This window comes from Rhamphochromis longiceps, linkage group LG16 (assembly GCF_057381845.1).
Source record: "Rhamphochromis longiceps isolate RC_006_pf linkage group LG16, R_longiceps_female_GT1.1, whole genome shotgun sequence".
In the NCBI taxonomy this organism is placed as follows: domain Eukaryota; kingdom Metazoa; phylum Chordata; class Actinopteri; order Cichliformes; family Cichlidae; genus Rhamphochromis; species Rhamphochromis longiceps.
Genome location: NC_140572.1, coordinates 2,996,918 through 3,021,152, shown reverse-complemented (window position 1 = coordinate 3,021,152; position 24,235 = coordinate 2,996,918). Strand labels below are relative to the sequence as shown.

The following is a 24,235-nucleotide window of genomic DNA, read 5'->3' as shown; positions in this document are numbered from 1 at the left end:
GGTCAGTTGTTCACAATGGCTGTGATCGCAACCAACAATGTTATGTGCACCTCATGTGTGAGTTTGGAAGATCCCATATTAGGGTGTATGTACTTCACTGGTTCTCCAATCACCATAAACCTTCTGTATGCATTTTTAAATCTGGATTATCTAAAGACTCAATGAGCTCGATGTCTACAGGTCTGACACAGAGACACTTGAAGAGGACTGCCCACTGCATGGGTCCTCTTGTGCTATGGGCAGATATAGACTCGGGCTCAAAGACATCAAGACACACAACTAACGATGTGTCAGTTGGGAACAAAGCAGTTTGTAGAGCATCTCTGGTTCCTGCCTGGACCCAGAGATGCTTTTCTTTACTTTTTTTCTCTGATGCAGAACACAATGCCCTGTCAAAAAAAACAAAAAAAAACCATGCAAACTTGCACAACAAAAACATCATCGAGGCCATGAAGGGTAAACCACGTTATAGCGTGGTTTACCCTTCTATACTAGTCTATAGTAGAGTTCAAAATACTCTAGTAAAAGTTGAAGCACTGGCTTTGAAATATACTCAAAGTAAGAAAGTAAGAAACAGCTCCATGATGAACATTTCTACCACCTATTTCTATGCCAAACTAACTGAACCTTGTGCAATATTAATGTAATAATAAAACAATATTGAATGCAAACCTTATTTTCACTCTAAATACTGTTTCTAATTAAAGCTACTCAGCTTGAATCACTTAAGCAGAACATCAGGAAAATAAAAATAGCTCTATTTTCTGTTGCCTACATTGTAGAGAGTGACGTTGCCTCTAAACAGGAAAATGAGTAGGGAAAGGGTTAGAGTGGGATTCAGCTGGTGGGGAAACCCTCAAACCTGCAGGACTTGATGTGACTTGACTCTGACCATGAAACAGTCACACACTGCTCTTTACTGTAAATCCATCACAGTGCAGCAAACTGACCTGTTTATCCTGCACTAACCTGCAGAGGATTTTCATGCAACCTTTAAATAACACAGTTAGTCTTGCTGAGATTGTTTTGCAACTGTGTTTCGCAATATAAAAAAACACAATGTTTCATGTACAGGCCCAATATTTGATTTAAGGACTAACATGTAAGCTTCACATTTCCACTGAGCAGCCCTTACCTTTAAATCTAAGCTCTCTTCTTCCTGTCCCATCTTTCTTATCGTCTTCCATCTCTGAGTGAAGTTAGTTCTTTAAAATACAGCAGCTGGACCTTTAGCTAGCAACACATTGTGCGACAGGCTGCGCACAAACAGTTTGTGTGTTTGCTGATGTTTGTTACGCTGATGGAGACTGACTAAGGCACACAGTTTTGCCTCTTTCATCTCTTTTCATGCATCATCCCCTGGTGATTAACACATGAACATGTTACTGTTTAGGATCAAATCACTCTGAGGTTTGAATGCTGAAATAATAACTCCCCTCAGATGCATTAAACAAATGTAACGAGCCTGTTTTTAAAATCCAAGGAGTAGAAAGTACAGATATTTGTGTAAAAATGTAGGGAGTAATTATAAAAATTTATCAGAAAAAAACTACTCAAGTAAAGTGCAGATACCTGAAAATTCTACTTAAATACAGTAACGAAGTATTTGTACTTCATTACTTCCCACCTTTGGCAGTGACTCCATGGTAACTGACAAGTGTTACACACACTGATTATTATTAATTTTAGCAAACTTTGATGGATGTAACCGGATGTCATTACTGAAAATGTAAATTGTAATTTCATTCAGTCTTTCCTGCTCTCGCCCCTTGCACAATCCTTACTGTATGGCTAACTTCATAAGACTCAAAATAGAATTGCAAATAACCAAAGTATTCTCCTAGTGGGCAAAAACAATTAGAGACATGAATAGATTGGTGGTGTACCAGGGGCTTCTGTTTAGGACTATGCTTCCTCCTCACCGTAATCCAGCCAGCCTGTTTTCCTGGCTGCTTGGGACAATCTCTTGGGGGGGAAGCTAATGGTGGCTAAACTACGTTTGTCCAAACTGACTACAGGGGCCTGATTAGCTACAGTATTTTCCAATTCTCCAATTCAGTGAGCAGAACTGTAAAAATGGTACATTTATTATATTATTACAAAAGGAGGCCGAAGTGTAGCTAAAAATCTGCCAAACTGAGCAGGAAAATGAGGCCATCTTGCTAGCGAGTTGACTATGAGCTAAGCTAAGGTAGCAAATCCCTAAAGAAGTGTTTGTTCAGTGAACAAATACTGTGAATATAATCAGTAGGTGATTCAGAAGAGAGTCCATCCATCCATCTTCTTCTGCTTATCCAGGGCCGGGTCGCGGGGGCAGCAGCCTAAGCAGAAAAGCCCAGACCTCCCTCTCCCCAGCCACCTCCTTCTGCTTGTCCGGGGGAACACCAAGGCATTCCCAGGCCAGCCGAGAGATATAATCTCGCCAGCGCGTCCTAGATCTGCCCCGGGGCCTCCTCCCAGTGGGACATGCCCGGAACACTTTACCCAGGAGGCGCCCAGGAGGCATCCTTGTCAGATACCCGAACCATCTCAGCTGGCTCCTTTCGATGTGGAGGAGCAGCGGCTCTACTCCCTCCCGGATGACTGAACTTCTCACCCTATCTCTAAGGGAGAGGCCAGCCACTTTTCAGAGGAAGCTCATTGCTGCTGCTTGTATCCACAATCTCGTACCCAAGAGGAGAGCTGTTATAGATAAAGCACATGAAGTTTACTTTATGAAATAAGTTGTTATTTCATAGTGAAATGGTTATAAGTCCCTAAGTTTTTAATCAAATGGGCTGCATAGCTGCAAGGCTAGCTGTCTAAGCAGAGATACCTAAACCTTACTCTCCCAGTGAGTTCCCAAGCCAGCCAAGAGTTGTACTCTCATATCAAGTTGTAATGTCATGGGTAGGGATGGGTACCGGTATCCGGTGCCATGATGGCACCGGTTCTGACATTAACGGTAGTAACCAAACCGAAAAGCAGCGCACATTTCGGTGCTTTATTTCAGTGCTTTTTTTCCTGAGCTGTGATACACTTTAGATTCTAGCCAATCATTTTACATTTCCGAGGATAGTAGGCGGGCCCAGGTACGTACGTTCTTTTAGGGCAGAGCTACAGATTAAAAATGCCCAAGGCGAAGCGGTCAAAAGTCTGGCTGTACTTCACAGCAAAATATGCAAACTCAGCAGCAACAAGTGCTTTAAGCTGATACTGTGATACTGTCAAAGGAGGTAACACCTCAAATCCGATGAAACACCTGGCGACGCATAGCGTTTTTTTTAAAAGCCGAGAAATGCGCCGTATTTGATAGCTTGCTGCGAGACCTCACACCGAGCACATCTACTGCGGGTGTGGTGCCTGTTATCGGACCCGGAGTTAGCAACATCCCCCGAGAACCCGAAGAGGAGAGTCCTGGCCCCTAGCCCTGCCAGTGTAGCAGAAATGATGAGGATGATGATGCAGCAGCAGCCGTTCTTCTCTGCGTGAGTAGCTTAATGTTGTTCGTGTGTAACTCGCGTTGAGTAGGCTAACCACGTTATTACATTAATGCATGTAAGGTGAACTAGCAAACACCTTCATAGCTACATGCAGCTGTCTTCTTGTTTGATGGCAGATGCTCCCTTCACCCTGGCCAAAAAGGCTAAAATGACCAAAGAAAAAGTGGAAAACAGTTAAACATGAGAGGTTTTTGGATAAAGTTTGTGTTTTTTCCATTGTTTAGGCACTGCTTCCAGCCAAGAGGGATACCATAAATTGCAAAAAAGTGCAATAAACTACAAAAAAATTGAAAATCGTTAATGTTTTTTTTTAACATATATTTCTAGTTAGAGAAATTTAAGAGGCTTATCCCTCAAAACTGTAAATACAAAAAAGTTGCACAAAATAGTTTCCTACCACAGGAAATTTGTTTTGAGTGTCTTCATAGTTTTATTTTTTAAATACACCAATTTTTATATTCTGCAGGAAAAACTAAAATAGATATTATACTGCAAATTTGCAAAAAAGCAGCATATGCATCAAAATAAACTATTTCCAGCAGTGCAATATGAGTCCTAAGCATCCCAGAAAAGACACAGAAAGTCATAAAGTCAAAGATAACTTTTAAAAACACCAGTATAGGCTCATAAGGCCCTGATGGTAAAAAAAACTACATTTCCGCGAAAATGACGTCACTTCCGGTTTCGGGCAGGTAATGGCGGACATGCAAAAGTTCGCGCTGACGTCTATTCCAACGTGGGAAGTGTTATGAACAGCTGATCGGATCGGCAAAGCGTGTTTCTGGAATATTATGTTTTTGTTGCTGCAAGTGCTTTTTATGCAGTTTTTGCAAAGCTATATGTGGAAGGAAACTGTGACCGAGGACAAGCTGATGGCATAAGATGTAAGCACAACTCCTCCGGTTTCATATGCAAAAAAAATTATTGCGCTAGCTTACGTGGTTGCAGAGCTACCGGGATTTAAAAATAGTTACGCAAAACAGAGCGGCCGGCTCTAAAGGGTTAAGCACCGGCACCGTTTCAAAAGTACCAGTTTGGCACCGGTATCGGATAAAACCTAAACGATACCCATCCCTAGTCATGGATCTGCCCCAGTCTCCTTCCAGTAGGGCACGGCTGGAACATTTTACTACCTACAGTCTACCTATGTAGACTTACTTTAATGATTAGCTCTCTGTTCACCACAACAGACTCGGACACATCCCTTTATCTGTCCTGCTCCAGTCTGCTCCAGTTAGATGGCCCTGCCCCTCCCTGAGTCTGGTTCTGCTGGACGTTTCTTCCTCTTTAAGGTGAGCTTTGTGTCATTGTAGGGTCTTTACCTGACCATATAAAGCGCCTTAATCAACTGTTGTTGTGCTTTGCGCTATATAAATAAAATGGAATTGAATCCCAGATTCTTAGATATTGGGAAATAACTTTCCAACCTGGCGAGTGCACACTATCTTTTTCCATCTCATGGCCTGTATTTATATAGCGCTTTACTAGTCCCCAAGGACCCCAAAGCGCTTTACATATCCAGTCATCCACCCATTCACGCACACATTCACACACTGGTGATGGCAGCTACATTGTAGCCACAGCCAATAATAATTTATTTATTACATTAATTAAACATACAAATTCCCAGTTATTTCCAGACCGGACTTACAACACATCCTGCTGATATCCCAGCTGCACATGAGACTTACCACACAAATGGTGTGAAAATTACACAACACTGCAAAGCGTTACACCCCGTTTAGCGACACTGCAATCGATTCACCTGTGGCACGCTCTGCAAATAATTCGGGTCTCAGCACAGCTGGGAAGCAGCGCTATGCATGACCTGTAATCTGGAATATAAAGGGAAGTGGCACAAACAAATAAACAAAAAAACAAAGAAGGAGGTTAGTCCGCCCTTACACAACTCACTCCCAATCAATAACCGTCTTTACAGCTGGACGGACAACACAAACAAAATTCCAAATCAATCAAAAGAACGAAAAAAAAAGGACATCAGAGACAGCGCAGCTGAAAAACACAAACAACACTATCGATTAAAATATTACCCAATAAAATATCAATTTTATGAAACCATTCAAAAGCTAAAACACACTCAATATACCTACAATACTGATCAGTCTCCCTGCGCGCAGTCGATCTAGGGCTTGATCAATTCTTCCATTAAAACTCGTGGTCACACTAAAAAAGTCCAACGACACACATCAAAAATCAGCACCTACAATAACAAATGATCCAAACAAAATGGCAAAAGTCTCTTACCAACAGTAGACCCACTCGCACCCGAGTCAATTAATCGCCTCTGGGTTTTTTCCACAGAAGAGCGCTGACCTCACCCCACACACCCAGTACCTTTTCACAGCTCTTCAGCCAATCACCTGGCAGAGAGCAACAAACTGCCAGGTGACACTTGTTACATTAGCATTTAATTTTTTTCAACATGTTTTACACATTCTCACATTTTATTTTGCAAGTTCTCATAAAACATTAACAAGATCCTGCATGTTGCAACATATTATATATAACTAGTGCTAAGAAAGATAAAATACTAGAATTCTACTTCCTAAAACCACAGAACTGACTTCATATTCAGCAGCATTATCATTCATCAGATAATTCAATTAAAATATTCAAACAACAAACAGGAGAGGTCCACTCAGTGTCCTGCTTTAGCAGAGGCCAGACCGAGCCAACAGAAACTGGCTGACACTGAAGAGAATTATTTAGATACTTATCAATATCCAAATAATGTTGTTTCATCATTTACACACTGTACAGTTATGAATGGGAAACTATATATATATATATATATATATATATATATATATATATATATATATATATATATATATATATGTATATATATATATATATATACACACACACTCAACAAAAATATAAACGCAACACCTTTGTTACTGCTCCCATTCCCCATAGGATGGACGTAGAGACCTAAAATTCATTCCAGATACACAATATAACCATCCCTCCCAAACAGTGGTCACAAATCAGTCCAAATGTGTGGTAGTGGGCACATCTGCTATATTGAGATAATCCATCCCACCTCACAGGTGTGCCACATCAGGATGCTGATCTGACATCATGAGTAGTGCACAGGTGTACTTCAGACTGCCCACAACAAAAGGCCACCCTGGAATGTGCAGTTTTTTGCGCTATTGGGGGTCTGGGGACCCAGAACCGGTCAGTATCTGGTGTGACCACCATTTGCCTCATGCAGTGCAACACATCGTCGCATGGAGTCTATCAGATTGTCAATTGTGGCCTGTGGAATGTTGGTCCACTCCACTTCAATGGCTGTGCGAGGTTGTTGGATATTCGTGGGAACTGGTACACGCTGTCGTATACGCCGGTCAAGCACATCCCGAACATGCTCAATGGGTGACATGTCCGGTGAGTATGCTGGCCATGCAAGAACTGGGACATTCTCAGCTGCCATCTGCCCTGAACAATGTGAACCATGATTCATCCGTGAAGCGCACACCTCTCCAACGTGCCAGACGCCATCGAATGTGAGCTTTTGCCCACACAAGTCTGTTACGGCGACGAGCTGGAGTCAGGTCAAGACCCCGATGAGGACGACGGGCATACAGTTGAGCGTCCCTGAGACGGTTTCTGACAGTTTGTGCAGAAATTGTTTGGTTGTGCAAACCAATTGTTCCAGCAGCTGTCTGGGTGGCTGGTCTCAGACGATCTTGGAGGTGAACCTGCTGGATGTGGAGGTCCTGGGCTGGTGTGGTTACACGAGGTCTGCGGTTGTGAGGCCGGTTGGATGTGCTGCCATATTCTCTGAAACGCCTGTGGAGACGGCTTATGGTTGAGAAATGAACATTCAATGCACGGGCGACAGATCTGGTTGACATTCCTGCTGTCAGCATGCCAATTGCACGCTCCCTCATTGCTTGTGGCATCTGTGGCATTTTGCTGTGAGACAAAACTGCACATTCCAGGGTGGCCTTTTGTTGTGGGCAGTCTGAGGTACACCTGTGCACTACTCATGATGTCAGATCAGCATCCTGATGTGGCACACCTGTGAGGTGGGATGGATTATCTCAATATGGCAGATGTGCCCACTACCACACATTTGGACTGATTTGTGACCACTGTTTGGGAGGGATGGTTATATTGTGTATCTGGAATGAATTTTAGGTCTCTACGTCCATCCCATGGGGAATGGGAGCAGTAACAAAGGTGTTGCGTTTATATTTTTGTTGAGTGTATATATATGTGTGTGTGTGTGTATAGTACTACATTTGTTGTGTCATGATGCAAACATCCCGTTCAGAGGCATTTACCTGGATATTTTAACATGTGAGTGTATGAGGATTGTATATATATTTCAGATACATTTGGAAAAGTGTACTTAGTTTTGTTGCTCTGCCTTCTTTGCACACATTTGTGTCTAAAATGGAGAAGACATCATCTTGTATTTCTCTCGCTGAGGAACCTCGTATCATGCTACACCAGACCAGACTCGGGTGTGGAGGCTGATTTAAATAGAAGAGTGATGTTGGTGGGGCCCCGCTCAGAGCCCCCGCTCTGGCTCATGCTGCCGCACTTCCTCCTGTGCTCCAACTGCACGCGGTGCTTCATCTTCCACCTCCGCCACCTCCTCTGGATCTCGTTCTGCACCTGGAGAACAATTATTGCTATTAATTATTGCTACACTGGGGAAAAGTTGGCTCGCAGTTATATTTTAAGATTAAACACAGTCACAATGGTGATAAAGAAGAAATATTTTCTGTGGATTTAAACTTTTAAATTGCACCAGTTCCTCACTTCTTGGCCATAAAATTAAAAGCCAAGTGTTACTTTCCCAGATATTACATATTAATTACTATATGGGTTTATTATTATTATTGTTTTTATTAGGGCTGTTCGATATAACCACATATATCGGATGATGATATGAAAACGTCTATGTTTCAAATTACGCTATTGTTTGTTTTGCAAAGTAAACTGTTTAAGGTAATATTTATTTTATCGTTTTGATGGTCACTGTGGAGTTTCAAGACGTTCTCTCTTTTTCTTATATTTAATATAACCACACTACGGACGGACAAACGACTGTTTTTATGCGTTGTCGTTAGCAACAACGACGGTAAAACCATCGCGTGGCTCTGTCGTCCACTGTTTATTTCCACATAAACCTTTCACAATAAAGCTGAAGATCCTGTTTAGATTTTTCAAAATAAACGGAATCACATGACATAGAATGCAGAGTGTTTACAAAAGAGAAGCTAAAAAGAGCCGTCAGGTGCTAAAAACAAACAAATTTAGAAGCTTAGAACAGGCTTTTCCCCGCAGCACGCGTGGAATAAATACTCACAAAGAGAATTGAGGCCGTTACAACTTATGTAACACTCGGGTCCAGATACACACGCTGAGCTGAAAACACGTCACGCAAGTCGAGTTGCCCGAGATTCACAGAATTTACAGAAAATGTAAAACTTTTGTTATTATATATTATTGTCGGGACGATAAATGCCTTATATCGGGATATGAGATTTTGGTCATATCACACAGCCCTAGTTGTTATTATTATTATTATTATTATTATTATTATTATTATTATTATTATTATTTTCCATTTGATTTTTCAAGAACTAATCACGTCAGCAATGTCTTGTGTACTGATTGGTGTAAAAGTGCCAAAACTCCAGGAGGTTCAACAGTAAGTTGAATTGAAACTGTAAAAATTCCTGGGTGTACATGGGGAAAGATGTTGTATGAGCCTGAGAAAAATTAACACTGGGACCAGGACTATCAAAGAACCTTAACCTTGTGATTCTTTATTAAATGGCCAGTTTGGGCAATTTTAGTTTTTATTTCATATTTTTCTAAAAGCAGGCTTTTAGAAAAATGTTATGAAGCCTGCAGTCCACACATGCAGTGGTTCCAGGCAAAGTGACACTTGTTACAAATAGTGAAGATCTCATATATTGTTATTGTACAGATCTGGGCCTGCCCTGCCTTTGTGTAAGCTCTTTAAGAAAAACTTGGACGACTGTTTATTTGGTCTGTACCGAATAAATCAAAGTGATTTCTTCTAGGAATCTTTTGCAATTAAATATAAATGCAATGTTTGTTTCTGTGCCAGCTGTTTACCTAATGTGTTCAGTCATTTTTAAAGTTGGACTATTTCCAGGTTGTTTCTAGGATGGATGGTACAACCACCACACTGCTAATTAGACTTTGAAAAGTTTATTTTCTGTAATTTTGCATGTGAACAGTAAGCTTACATCTAGAAATGACAACATAATGTTTCATGGGTATAAAGGGAAAAATAAACCTTACCTCCCCGTTCAGGAAACAGTACAGAAGCGCTACGACAAATCCCTGAAACAACACGTACAGAAACATAACTGACAGGCTGCTGTTAGTGCATGTGGATATTTTTAGAAGCTTCCTGTTCTAGTCTCTCATACAATGAAGCTGCTGAATGCAGCAAATGATTCTTTAAAGAACACTTTCTTTACTGCAGGAACAAATGCACTGTTCAAATACACACCAATGTTCCTGCCGTGTACAAATAGACTTCTGTGTTAGGAGAAAATTAAAGGTGGTGATTAGACAACAGCTTACAGTTGGCTTTACTGTACCTGAGTAGAAGCAAAAGCCAGCTCAATAAAGTTCCAGATTTTATAGGTCCTGCCGCGGACTTTGTGTGGAAGGAAAGCAAAGAGAATGTAGTGTAAGCCAAAGAGCGACACCAGGAGGAAGGATGACTTGGCAAGTTTCCTGTTGTTTGAAGAATAACAGTGTATGAACCATTAGAATTAAAGTGAGAAAGTCTACAAACCTCTTTGAAAATATCAGACAAATAATAATACACAGACCACTGGGAAAAAATAAAAACCTGTGATCAAAAAGAGCAAACTTAAACACAAATGGACCTCAAATCAAAACTGAAGCAGATGTCGGCCCTTTTGCCCATTTTTAGAATATAAGCTAACATTTTTTAAAACTTTGATCAAAAGGTTGAGTGACACAGAAACTCCACAACACCGATTCATCCCGAATGTTAAGGATGAACGTACATGTGTTTTCTTCTCCAGGTTCTGTGAGTCAGGGCATTCGATTTTAAATAAAATAACACATCTAGCTGCAAACTGCAACACAGGGCGTAACTGCTCAGCTGCACAAATTCACCTCAGCAGCTTGATCTGACTATGTTATGAAGCAGTCTCACCTCCACCTCCACCCCAACACCAACAACATGATCTGATCATCCGGGACATAATAATGTCCCAGATGTATCCAATGGATAAAGTTCATGTTCATATTGCTCAGATTCAACTATTTCACTTAGTCCCACTTTTAAAAAAAAACAACAAAGCACAAATGTTATTACTGTGACAGGAGTATGAAGGAATCCAGTGGCTAACTCATGTCTTTCAAACACTTCTTCCATTGCTACAGTGGTTAAACCCGACATAGTCAAGTAGGACCTGAATGATTATCTTATACACATGCAGCTAGAGCTAAGTGGGGAAGTAGCTCACCTTTTATGGTGAGCTTACTGTGGTGTATAAACCCTCAAAGTAATGCATTACTGTAATCATATTGCATTTGTCTACAATGTAAAAATTTATAACAAATACTAAATTCAGGAATCACATTATAGTTACTAATAAAAAAAAGTGCTGCTGCTGCTTTTGTGTTCATCTGGAGTTGCATAGATAGTTAATAAACACTTAAAGCCACAGAATAAAGTATAGTACAAATATGTGTGTGGATGGGTGAATGATGCCTGTAGCAAACTTTTCTCTCCAAGTGTCAGTCCATTTGCTACTTTCCAACCTAGAGCAGGCTTAGATGTAATTACATTTCCTCTTGTCACCATAACGTTTTCCGAGCGTTCTGACTTAGGTGGAAGCTTTATGGTATTACTAAGATCTAAGGTACTAAAAAGAAAAAGATTTGTGAGCATTTGAAAAGTTTAGTGTTACACTGTTAACTGCAAGTGCCCAGGTACTATTACAAAGTAAAGGTAATGTAATGATTCACAAATTACTTTCTACATCAGTAAATCACATGGGTGTTTAAATGCAAATTTAAAACATAAGAGTAATATTTCATACTTTTATTTGAGTAGTGATACGAACACTGGACCTGTTTAATCAATGTTACTGAACTATGAGCATTTTTTTGAATAAAAGAGGCTTTTCTTATTTTCTGCTAGGTGAGCTGAAACCAATTACTTCTTCCACATAAAAGCCAGATTAATCTTTATACACTCATAAAATGCATCACCGCAACTTCTCTGCCTTCAACACGTCAGTGAAGAATGTCTGAGCACTCAAAGCGCTTTATACAACTAATTCATTCATCCAATCACACATTCTTCTAAGCTCTTAAGTGCTCTATCTAACATTCATACACCATTCACACTCTACACCACACACCAACCCCATGTTGGGAGAGCAACATGGGGTTGGTATCTTGCCCAAGGATACTTGACATGCAGACTGGAGCAGACTGGGATCGAACCACTGACCGTGGCTGACCTGCTCTACCACCTGAACTACAGCCACCCCACACATACAGTTTGTATGTCCTCTATCTCATTTCTTGCCTTCAGCAAACAAACGTTGGAGTAAAAGGTTTCATTGAAACAACATTTTGCACCACCCAGCTTCTTTAATTCAATTCGGTTTTATTTTATTCATGTAGTGCCAAATCACAACAACAATTGCCTCAAGGCGCTTCAGAGTCTCTTTCACATAATAGCTGGTTAGCTTTGACTGGGGCCATTTCACAGTTCTGTGGAATAGAAAACTGAAGTAAGTCACTCACCTGTAGTGATTGAATTCATTGCCGGGCATGTCTTGTGTCCTTAGCTTGGCCACCAGTATTTTTAGGATACACAGGAAGAACAACAAGTTCACCTGGAAAACAAAGCAGGCAGAGCTTCAGCTTCAGGCGCTGCTCCCTGGGATGAATGATGCTTTCACACAATTATTAGAAACTGCTGCCTTGCTACAGTGTAAACACTCTTTATTGGATCTCTGCTTTGTTGTTTTTGATGTGACTGTTTCCTGTTGCGCTCATTTCTGGAACCATTAAATCACTGGCCCAATAGTTAATTATATCATAACCCACAGTTTTAATAATGTCTTAAAGTGAAACTGTGTCTATGCTTATCATAAAAGATTAAGTATTTACAGCCATACAGAAATTTTAATACTAAAGATCCACCACAACTTTCTGTGAATGGCTGTCAAGTGATTGCCGGAGAACACCAACATTCTCCTTATACAAGGAAGAACCTGACTTGTCTGGCCATTCCATTTTCATGGAATTATAGTGAAACCTGAAGTTTGTGACCAACACATTTCACAGATACAACTTGTACTGTGAAGGCGAATGTTCTCCATTTCTGGTTTGTGTTGCACTCTTTGCACTTCCAATACCATTTGGTCAGTAGATTGTAGGTCCTTGTATTATGGTCACCAGAAGTTTGCATGAACTTCTGGTTTCCTTAGCAACCTGCTAGTGTCCAGAGCAATCACAAGGAAGCTTTCAGAGCATGCAATCATTTTTTTACAGAAAGATCAACATAAGGAAGAACTGACTATAATGAAGAGTAGAACAGGAAGTCTGAGAATCCACCAGATCCATTCACTCCTTCTCATCTCCCAGCAACTTAAGAGAGGAAACATAAACAAACACGATGTCAGTGACAGTAACTGATCACAGTAATTGGTCAGGATTTCAAGCTACTGAATTAAATATATGGCCAAAAATATCTAGACACAAAATATTTACAGTTGATCCCACCAACCTATATGTGGTAGTTTAACATTCCCAAACCCAATCCAATCAATCCCTAACTGTGGAGAATAACATTGAGTATCCTGCTTTTAAAGGGATATATAATAATAATAATAATAATAATAATAATAATGGTGATAATAATAATAATAATAATAATAACAATAACAACAACAACAATAATAATAATAATAATAATAACAATAATAATAATAATGATGATGATGATGGTGATAATAATAATACTAATAATAATAATAACAATAACAACAATAATAATAATAATAATAATAATAACAATAATAATAATAATGATGATGATGATGGTGATAATAATAATAACAATAACAACAACAACAACACCACCACCACCAACAACAACAACAACAACAATAATCTGACAGATGAGACTCAGGGACAGTCGTTTTTTCAGTCTCTTGATGTCAGCAGCTCCAGTGTTGCTCTCCCAGGACTGTACACTATGCAGACCATAAATTAGTCATAGATATTGTCCATAATTTTACAAACACTGAAGGTTCTCAGCTTTTCTACTCGTCCCCTTTTTGTATAAAGCTTCTGATCTTCCAATTTAGTCTGTTGCTGATACAGATGCATCCTGTCTCAGACGTACGATGGAGTATGAGGGCCACATTAAGAAAAAAAAAAAACAAGATCATTTTGAGAATTAACTCAAAATTTGGAGATTAAAATCAAAAATCTCTTATGAGAAAAAAGTTGAAATACTATTTTGGGAAAAAAATCTAAAAATAAAGATTACAGTTGTTCCTCTGGGTTAGTAAAATTGTACTTTAGAATCAGTTATAGTAACAAGAAGGGAAATTATTCCTGTTTTAGCACTTATATATGTATTTACCCATAAATTGAGCACTCCAGTTTTCAACAATTGGTGAGGGTGTACTCAGAATAGCGCTATCCACCCACAGTAAACTTTGTAGTGGTTTATTTCTAAATGAAATATTCCAAAATGTTATATTGGGCAGAAAATTAAAAGGATGAATTAATGATTTTACTTTATACACAAATTATGACGGTGCATTTTTCTAATAGGACAGTCTGTATCTGTGACATTGTTGCTCAAAGGTCTACCAGTTACATCACGCTTGCTTTAACATTGTTTTTCTTTCAAAACCTAAAGTTTTTCATTTTGCAAGCGGGCAGCTGACCCACAAATGTATGTATTACTGTAGGGTCTACCTTACAATATAAAGCGCCTTGAGGTGACTGTTGTTGTGATTTGGTGCTGTGCAAATAAAATTGAAGTGAAACTGAATTGAAAAGATTATTACCTGGTTATTAATTTGTTATTAAAAATTTAAAAAGCCAGCTTTGTGTTCTGCAGCTCTGTTTCCTGCCTATTACACAGAAACTACCAAAGGTAACTGAGTGGTAACAATTACCACATTATTAGAGTCTTGTTTCTCCTTGTTACTATTACCAATATTTTTATTGACGTGGTGCTAATATTCCTTCATACAAGAGAGATGGGTCATGTAACAATCTTCATTCTGAATTTCATCACCATCTCACTCAAAGTTGCTAATGACAGCACTTAATATGGCCATAAACTCCTGTATTTTAAATAACAGTTTGATATTTGAAATGAAGAGAAATCCTAGGAATCAGAAGAAAGGGAGGTATTTATTCCCAGCATGTAATCATTTTACATTTATTCCTTTAATGTCCAAAAACATGTGATCATGTGTACTGTTTGTACTATACAGTTTAATATGTGTTGAGCTTACCCTTCATCTTCATGGAGGTACTTAGCAAAACTCCAGCCACTCATGATAATCACTGGAGAACCTGGAAGACGAGAGAAACGTTAGCGTTTACCTTCTGCTATTATCAATAAGAGGACTATATAGATCAGCAAAATACTGACATCCAAATAAACAGAGTGAAACAAAGAAAAATAATAATAAAGAATAGTAACAGTGACTGCTACTGAGCTGTCATACCCCAGCCAAGGATGATGTACCACGACAAGTGTTTCCTCTGAGAGAACAGCGAGGCGCTGACAAGTTTGTACAGGTAGTAGCCCTCAGCCAGCAGCCAGCTGTAGTTGGCCATGATGCAGTAGTTAGACAGCACAGTGGCAAATTTACAACTGACCTTCAGGGGGCAGCAGAGGGCAGAGAGAAGATAAGCAGGTGTCTGGCACAGTGCACACAGTGTAACTCAGCGTTATCATGGTCATCTTGAAGCATTCTCAATCATCCAGGTGAGTAAATCTCCAAAAGTTGTTTCTGTTCATCTGGATGTTTTCAGTGGGAGAAACATTTCGTCATCATCCAGGTGACGTCGTCAGCCTCCTGTGAAAACCTGTGAAAACGCTACGTCCAGATGAACAGAATCAACTTTTGGAGGGTTATCATGGCCACATAAAACTAAACTAAAACTAGATTTTAAAAAGAAAAGATGACAGCTGAAACATTATTCACTGATACATTAGTGTTTCTACAGTATTTTAAACATTAACACATTTGGTAACAACTGATAAATATTGCCAAAAACTCGACTCTCGCCAAAAATGACCCACAAACGAGTTCTGTTGTATTATGAGTTCTGACCTGTGGTAGAAGATGAATATTGCCCATTTTAATCCACCACACACATTATGCTAGGTGGTACGTGGACCCAAAATATAATACAGTGTAACAGTAACTCCCCAAATTACATTATCAGTTAGATCTCCCACAGGTGACGTGAATCAGTTGTATAAAGACATACATGCTAGTTTTAACTGGTGATTCTAAATTGGCATTATATAATCATATAGTGATTATATTATATACAGTGGATTATAGAAGTACAGCTTGCTGACATTTTCACTGCAATACTTGGACTTGTGGTCTATTTATATGTTGCATCTGAATTCTTCCTCCAGCACTTATCTACTTGTGCTGGTGTAATCTAATGTTATAGCTGTTGCATCATCTCCTGAGGATTCGTCTCCTCCTTCTTACACTAATCATTGCTGTCAGAGGTTTTTCTTGTGACACAGATGGGCGAGTGTGCAACTGTTCTTCGGAAACATGCCAGAAATATGCGATGCTCAGCTCTAAACACTGTAGGTGAGGAAAAAGCTCAGTGAAAAACTGATCAGTGCAGCTAATCTTAGTGTGATTCATCTTAATATTTTCCTCCAAAAACCTTGGCTGTGACAGGGCCAGACAAAGAGCAATCCTGGAGGCTTGATTTATTGCACTGTGTACCCTGCCCGGGACAGGGTCACCAGGTCCCTACCCTGGAGCTTGGCCCGGCGTAGAGGCTCCAGAGTGAGGGTCTGGTGACTGAGCCTTAATCCGTATGGCCTGACCAGGCTCTGTGTCCATTCTCCTATGGGTCCACTACCACAGGAGTCTATAGGGGTTTGATACTCTTTGGATTGGGTGGCAGTCAGAGGCAGAGGTCCTGGCATTCTGATGCCCAGCTTCCAAAACTGGCCTGTGGCACAGGGAACGTCACCTCTCTGGTGGGGAAGGAGCCTGAGCTGGTGTGTGAGGTCGGGAGATACCGACTATATATAGCTGGGCTCATCTCAGCGCATAATTCTGGCTGTGGAACAAGGTTTCTGGAGAGGGATGGGACTTATTTCCACTGAAGATCCCCTATGTGAAAGGTGGTGGGCTCCTCAGGATTCGCTGCATGCATATTGGGGTTTTCCCTGGTGGACAAGTGGGTAGCTTCCCTGCACCTCAGAGTCAGGGAGTGGGTCCTCATGTTGTTTTTTCCTCTGTGCCAAATGAAGGTTCACTGTACCCAGGCTTCTTAGAGTGGCTTTGTTGTGTGAAGGACTCTAATCCACGGACTCCGCTGTTCTGCTGGGGGTCTGCAGGGTCACCAACATGGGAAGTGATAGTGTGATCTGGGGGGAGTGTGACTGAGAGAAACGGCCTATCTGATCTGCGATGACTCACTTATGACTGGGGGGGAGGTCACTGACATTGAATGTCCTTCACTGACATGCTTGAAGGAGATTCAAAGCTCTTCTTTGCATGTTTCTGCCTTTTGCTCCATTCTCTCTAAACATGATCGCACTTCAATAATGTTGAGGTCTGCGCTCCGGGGAGGCTAAACCCTGACTGATATTTTTTCATTGTGTGTTTGTGTTGGCAGTGTGTTTGAGATCATTGTCATGCTAAAATATGAACTTGCTGCCAATCAGACTCTTTCTACAAGGAAACAGATGGTGGATCAAAATCTGACAGTACTATGTTCATAATTCCCTAAATTTTGACAAGATCCCCAACAACCCCAGTCTGAAATGAACCAACCACGGCACAGCGTCCACTATCTTTTACAGATGACTCTTACTGTTGTGCCTCTTTCCTGATCTCTTGGGATTCATCACTCCATAAAACCCACATTTATCTTTAGTAGTTTTCAAAATGTTCATGTTCAAACTCAGCCTCAGATTTCAATTTGCAAAAAAAGGAAAAGAAAAAATAGCATGAAAGTGTGAAAACCTTTTAAAAAGTATATCTTAAAAACTATAAGATATCATTCTAAAATGAAAAACAATCATTATAACAAACTTTAAACATTTTATTCAGATCAGAGATGGTGCAGCAGAAAATATTCTAAAAATCTGAGACTGAAGGTCTTGAAATTGAAAAACACGCAAACATTTAACAAAATTATTCTCTGATTTATAAAAGTCCACGATCTTGTTCCATCTACTTGTATTTTTGTTTTTGCCATACAACGCGTCATATTTGCTCAGTCAGCATGAAAATTAAATAAAAGTGTCATGTTCTTCATTTTGTATCCAAGAATTTCATATTAAATGCTTTTCAGCGATGTACCATTCAGAAATGGTCACTATAGTGGTGCAGAGCTTGAATCCATAATCTATTTACATTAAACACTTTTTATCTATGACACAAACACAGTAGATAAAAACTGGGGAAAAGCCATGATTGGTGGATAACTTGCTCTACTTCCTGAGGCACAGCAGTGATCACAGGATCAACAGTTGATGCTGTGAAGTAGTAAACTCATTTTTCAGTATCACCCACTTGCATTAATTGAAGAACTTGAAGAAAAAAGTGGCACAGCATTATCTGAATGTGTCTGTCCCCACATGTTAAATGTTAATGTCTTGTCTTGTTAAACGTCTCACGTTACCAAGTCACAACATAGCATGTGCCCTCTCTCTCTCTCTTTGTTAAGACAAAAACAGAAAGTACCGTATAGATGTGACAGTGAAAACTGTCTTCATTTGAGAACAGAACTGCATCCCTAATAAAGATGAGTACGGCTCGGAAGATGAAGGAGAGGAAGAGCTGGACATGGATAAAGTTGCGTGTGCAGTGGAGCCTCCTGAGGATTGTGGGACACAGACATGGATCAAATGTTATAATCGTTCATGTTATTTGATAACATGTATATCATAGATAATGTAAATGTGTATATACATGCATATATTTGGTGGTGATAATATATACATGTTAAATTATAAATTATGTATTGAGAATAGATTATTTAACCCTCTAAGGTCATCGTCACTGGTAAACCTTACCATAACAAAAAAGTTACATTTTTGTTTGTAACCTTTTGGGCTCTACTTCTACTCCAATGAAAAGAAAAAAAAACAGTAATTATTGACAATTATTAACTGACACTTATCGAGTATTTACATTTTTCCACAAACTTTCTTTGCTTTTCTGCAACAGATATCAAAAGTTTAGGGTTTGGAGCTCAGACGGTTAATGTGACAACTGAAGTCTTCATGATTTAAGAGTGATTAAACGTGCTAATTTCTTCTTCTTAGTGAAGTCATCAGTTCATAGATCAAATATATTGTAATAAAAATATATTGTGAGGAATTCCCTATGTTGCATTCATTTCTCCAACAACAAAATTTCTTTATTTCTTCATCGTATTTGTGGCATTTCAGATAAAGTGGAGATTCAGATGCAGCACTGTGTTATTTTGCAACGCTGCAAATGTTTGACTCACAGTAATGACGATTTGTAGTTGGACCTTTAATTACATGTTTTATTATTAAAAGAAAATTATTGTTAAGAAAATAATTATATTGAGTTTTACTAAAAGGGCAAAAATCAGTCATCAACACTTGGGCCATATATGCTTACAGTACATAACCATTTGTAAAGTATAGATAACTTAAGGATTATAAATCTACCCTCTGGATCTATAACTGTGATCTGTAATGATTGTGCTAAGCTAAAAGGTTTGTTGAAGCCTGCAGACTCGAATACTGTACTACTCAGCCAACTCTTCCCTCTTTTTCTACAAACGCTTCACAAATCTACCTTTGCCTGAAGCATTTACCAGTGAGTTGCATAAAAGGTGAGATGCATTCATCAGAGTATAAATGTGTGTGAATGTTGGATAAGAAGCACTTAAGCATAGGAAAAGTGCTTGTGTGAATGGGTAAATGAGGCATGTTGTATAAAGCACTTTGCTCTGGGAGAGTAGAAAAGCACTATATAAGAATCAGTCCATATACCAGACATGCTAAAATTGTTTTCATGGTTCAGCTCTTATCATTTAAAGCTTTAACCTCCTAAGACCTGAACTCTTCCACGGCATGCCATTTGATATTTGGGCTGATTGGGACCCGATCAATGTAAAAACAAAGAAACACCAGATTTTTTTTTTTACCCAATTTTTGTTCCTAAGAAAAATGAGAGCCACGTATGAGGACATTCGTTTTAAAATTTGATGGAACAATGGTAGTATAATGTCCTCGTAAGTGGATATCAGGCCCTTGTAGAGCAAAATTGAGTATTTTGGTCTAGACAACCCAAAATGTGATGCCCACATATGTGGACGCCAGGTCCTAGGAGGTTGAAGTGGGCACAGGTGGTGTTGAAAGTTAGAAAAAAAAATCAGCCACAGATACAGGTTCTCTTTTTTTTCTATAGACTTTTAGATTTTGGCTGGACAAATGGGATGAGAGCAGAGGAACCTCCAGGATGCTGTGTTCATAGTTTAAATGATGAATTAAGACCAGAGTTAGCTGCTAAGGATCTCCATAAATCACTTGATGCTCTTGTTTTCAAAACTTTTTTCAAAAAAAGTGCTAACAAATCAGTATACTTACATCATTGACAAATAGCATAAGTCATTTTATGAGTTAAAAATACTTACACTGTACTTAAATTACTTACACTGTACTTAAATTTCTTGCAGTGCTATTTGTGTCCTGAAAAATACCTCAAAGTTATACAGCCTGCACCCCAGTACAGCATACTTACAGTGTAAGATGGGGAAGTATTGTTTGTTTTTCCAGAAATTACCATGAAATTATGAAGTAATCAACACGCACTTAAAAATACATAGGATGTTTTAAAATTACTTACAAATTACTTACAATATAAGGTGTTTTTTAAAATTCATGTAAATTCAAATGATATTACATTTAGTTACAGGGTAGTTAGTCATGGGCCTAATAGCTCTTATAATGTAAATGTCTTATAATAAATCAAATAACTACTTTCTAATAACATCTGTAATAATTGTGCCTCACACACAGTTGGTAAAGTAACAGACAGTGTTGTACGCAGATATTGTTGTTTGTTAATTCTCTCATCACTGACCTCAGAAGGGAGAGAATAGCAACAGCTGTGATGAGGAAGACAAGGGAAACACTGTAACCCACAGAGTACATGATTCTCACAAACAGGAAGTACCTCTGGGAGCTGTGCACCTGGGAAAAACATGAATATATCCAGTGAGTTCAGCAGCAGCAGATTTTTGCATGACTATGTATCTATTTATCTCATTGGACGAAAGGCAAGAATATTTTTGGTATCATAACTTTCAACACTGCCACAACACTGCCATGTAAACAGGATTAATTCAAACTGAACTGGCAGCCCTCACCCTGCATCTGCAGGGTTCCTGCACGTTCCTTCTATGTGCGGAGAGTGTGAGAAGAGGCAGAGGAAGACAGAAGACTAAGGCTACGTTCACACGTACACGCAGATTTTTCTATGCGTTTGCACCTTTTGTCCCCTCGTAAACGGCGTTTTCGGTCACTGAAAACGGAAAATCTCCATTTTCAAAAAAACAGAATAACGAGGGGATGGGAAACAAAAGGAAAACACAGCTGGAACTAATCTGACACAACGAGAAAGGGAGGAAGCAAAACTGAACACTTTGAACACAGGACAAGGGATTATCAAAAAAATAGGAAACATGAGACACACACTAAGAAGCGGGCTTGACACAAGGACTGGGAGGAAACAGACATGGGGACATAACCGAGTGGGGAGACAGGTTTTGTTACCGCCCCCCGTTCAGTTAGTTCGATGGGTGACTGAGTGCTACAGCATGAAAGGAAGAAGGAAGAGGCTTACTTCTAGAGGAAGGCTTTCATTAAAGCCATACTCGCATGCTATATCATGTGGAGGGTAGGGATCAGTCCAGCCAAGCTCTGTGCAGTTCCTGAAAACTTGCCCTACAGAAATGGAACACATACATACAATGTGTTTTATTGTTAACACATAAAAAACAATAGCAGAAATTTAGGTTTTTTTTTGTAATATATAGGATAAAGGTTAATCTAGTTCAACCCCCTGGAGACAATGAGTGTGTGAATCTAATTATACCACAATCCAAGAGGTTCACTCCAGCTCACCACGGACATCAAGGTAAGACCTACAGTATCTAACATCCCTGTGTTGTTGTTTCTTTGTTGTCAGGAGTGTTGGTCCAGGATCAACATTGCAACTGAACAATCATGTCTTTGTGATGCCATTACTGTGCAATGTGGGGGAAAATGTACTTGTTTATAGAAAACTCTTTTCTGGTAGAAATAGTAAGCATTTCAAGTGTTTTCTTTATTAATTTATACAATATATTAATATATTTATGATACATATAATAAATATATTGTGAACTTGGTTGTGCTGTTATATTAAACTTATGTTAGTTTGTTCATGTTTGCTTTTAATAACATTAGCTTGTTTCTTGGTTAATGCTAACTGAATGCTCAGACAGCATCACTGGTAAATTGTGATACTGATTCTAGACTTACATTATTATTATGATGTAGAAACTACAGCAACACAGGGATATCAAATCATGTGACTAACATAGCCAAGCTATGAGTTTAAAAATATGCACTACTGTATGGCCCTACTACTAACCAGTGGTGTGTAGAAATCCAGGACATGGCTGAGACACAACATCTCCAACTGCAGCATGGGGCCAACAGTTAACATGGTCCCACCATCCCCTGCATTCTGTCAAAAAAAGAAAATCAAATTTTCAAAGAAAATCAAATTTCACTTTGTTCACAGCTCAGGTGATTGCTAAAGCACAGCGTGGGTGTGGGAGGAGTTTGGTGAGGCCATGGAAACAGACTTTTGGCTTGAGGCAATTCTGGTGCAGGTGGAGTGCTGCTGACTTCAACTAGCTGGATGGTGGAGGGAATACTTTGATGACCTCCTTAATCCCACTGACACATTTTCTGTAGAAGAACTCAAACATCACTGGGGTCAAGGTCACTGAGGTAGTTTGATGGCTGGGCCCCTGGATGAGGTTTTCCCGGAGTTCCTTAACACTCTGGCTGTGGTAGAACTGTCTTGTTGACACACCTCTGCAATGTTGCATGGCGATCTGGGGTGGTGCCTGTGAAATGAGAGACTTGAGTGATAGTTTCTATATTTAAGAAGGGGGACTGAAAGGGTGTGCTCCAACTAGAGGGAGACGGCTCTCCTCGGCCTCCCTGGGAATGTTTGTGCTAGGGTAAAGGAAAAGAAAGTTTGTCCATTAGTCGCACTTCAAATCCAGGAAGAACAATTTGGTTTTCATGCTGGACCAGCTCTTTATTGAACTCACACATTTTCAAGTGTTTATGGGAGTTTGGCCATCCAGTCTACATGAGTTTTGTAAACTTGGGGGTGGCATTCAACAGCATCCCTTGGGGTATACTTAGGTGGTGCTTAAGGACTATGGGGCCCGTTACAAGCTACAACCGTGTACAATTGTGACAAGAGCTTGTCTGAAATGCCAACAATAAGAGGGATTCATTTCTGGTGAGGTGCCCTTTTTAGTGAATTTCTAGGTGAAGCCAAGTGACTGAAGGCTTGCGCGTTGGTGGCCTCATCGTCTCATCTGTCCCTTTTTTTGTAGATGATGTGGTCCTGTTGGTTTCATCAGGTAGTGTGAGCATCGAGCTCACACTGGAGCGATTTGCAGTCTATTGTGAGAGAATGGGAATGAGAATCAGGTCTGAGTTCATAGCGGTCAGCCAGAAAAGGCTGGAGTAGCCACTTCGTGTAAGAGAAGAGTTTCTTCTCCAAGTGGAGGAGTTTAGGTATCTCATTTGATCATGAGTGAGAGATCCTGACAGATGGATTGGATAGTGACCGAAAAACAAGTCGGGGAGATTAATTTTCCTCAAAGTTTTTGCTGGGCTTTCCTCTAGAACAGAAAGAAAAGTGAATAGTTCAGTGTGGCTCATTCAAGACAGGCTCAGAGTAGAGCCACTGCTCCTCCACATCGCAAGGTAGTGATGTGCGGATCGATCCTGAAATATCGATTCCTCCGATACCAATCATTTATGTTCTAGAATCATTTCTCACATTAAAATATCGATATTTTAGTAATTTAGGGTTCATTTGTAGTTTATCATTAACAGGAACACAGTGGAAAGAAACTATAACATTCGGATTTTCTAGATTCAAAGGAACTACTTCCTCTTCCGCCTTTCATAGTCATGTGCGAAATACGGCTGTATAAATGTCTCGCAGCCCCTTGGCGTGCGCACTCACGACAATGGCTGAGCGTAATTGTGCGGATGTATTTTACCTCCACAAACAGCTGAGACGTGGTTTGCAATAAATGTGGCAAAAAAGTGAGGTGTTGTGGCTATACTTGCCAACCTTGAGGCCTCAGAATTAGGGAGACATTCAAAAGGGCTGTTTGGGGGGATAAATATATTTTACAGTGTT

General features: G+C 39.7%; 1 protein-coding gene across 1 annotated transcript; it reads right to left on the bottom strand.

Moving 5' to 3' along the window:
• Nucleotides 1–7,961: 7,961 nt before the first annotated feature.
• On the bottom strand, nucleotides 7,962–22,892 carry LOC146650375 (secretin receptor-like). The gene is made up of 11 exons (XM_085383539.1): nucleotides 22,716–22,892; nucleotides 22,427–22,522; nucleotides 20,873–20,982; nucleotides 18,494–18,626; nucleotides 15,260–15,413; nucleotides 15,044–15,104; nucleotides 13,082–13,151; nucleotides 12,303–12,394; nucleotides 10,106–10,244; nucleotides 9,801–9,842; nucleotides 7,962–8,135 (listed from the first exon to the last, which is right to left on the bottom strand). Exons 1-11 carry the CDS (start codon nucleotides 22,890–22,892, stop codon nucleotides 7,962–7,964), a joined length of 1,248 nt encoding a protein of 415 aa, XP_085239665.1.
• Nucleotides 22,893–24,235: the final 1,343 nt, after the last annotated feature.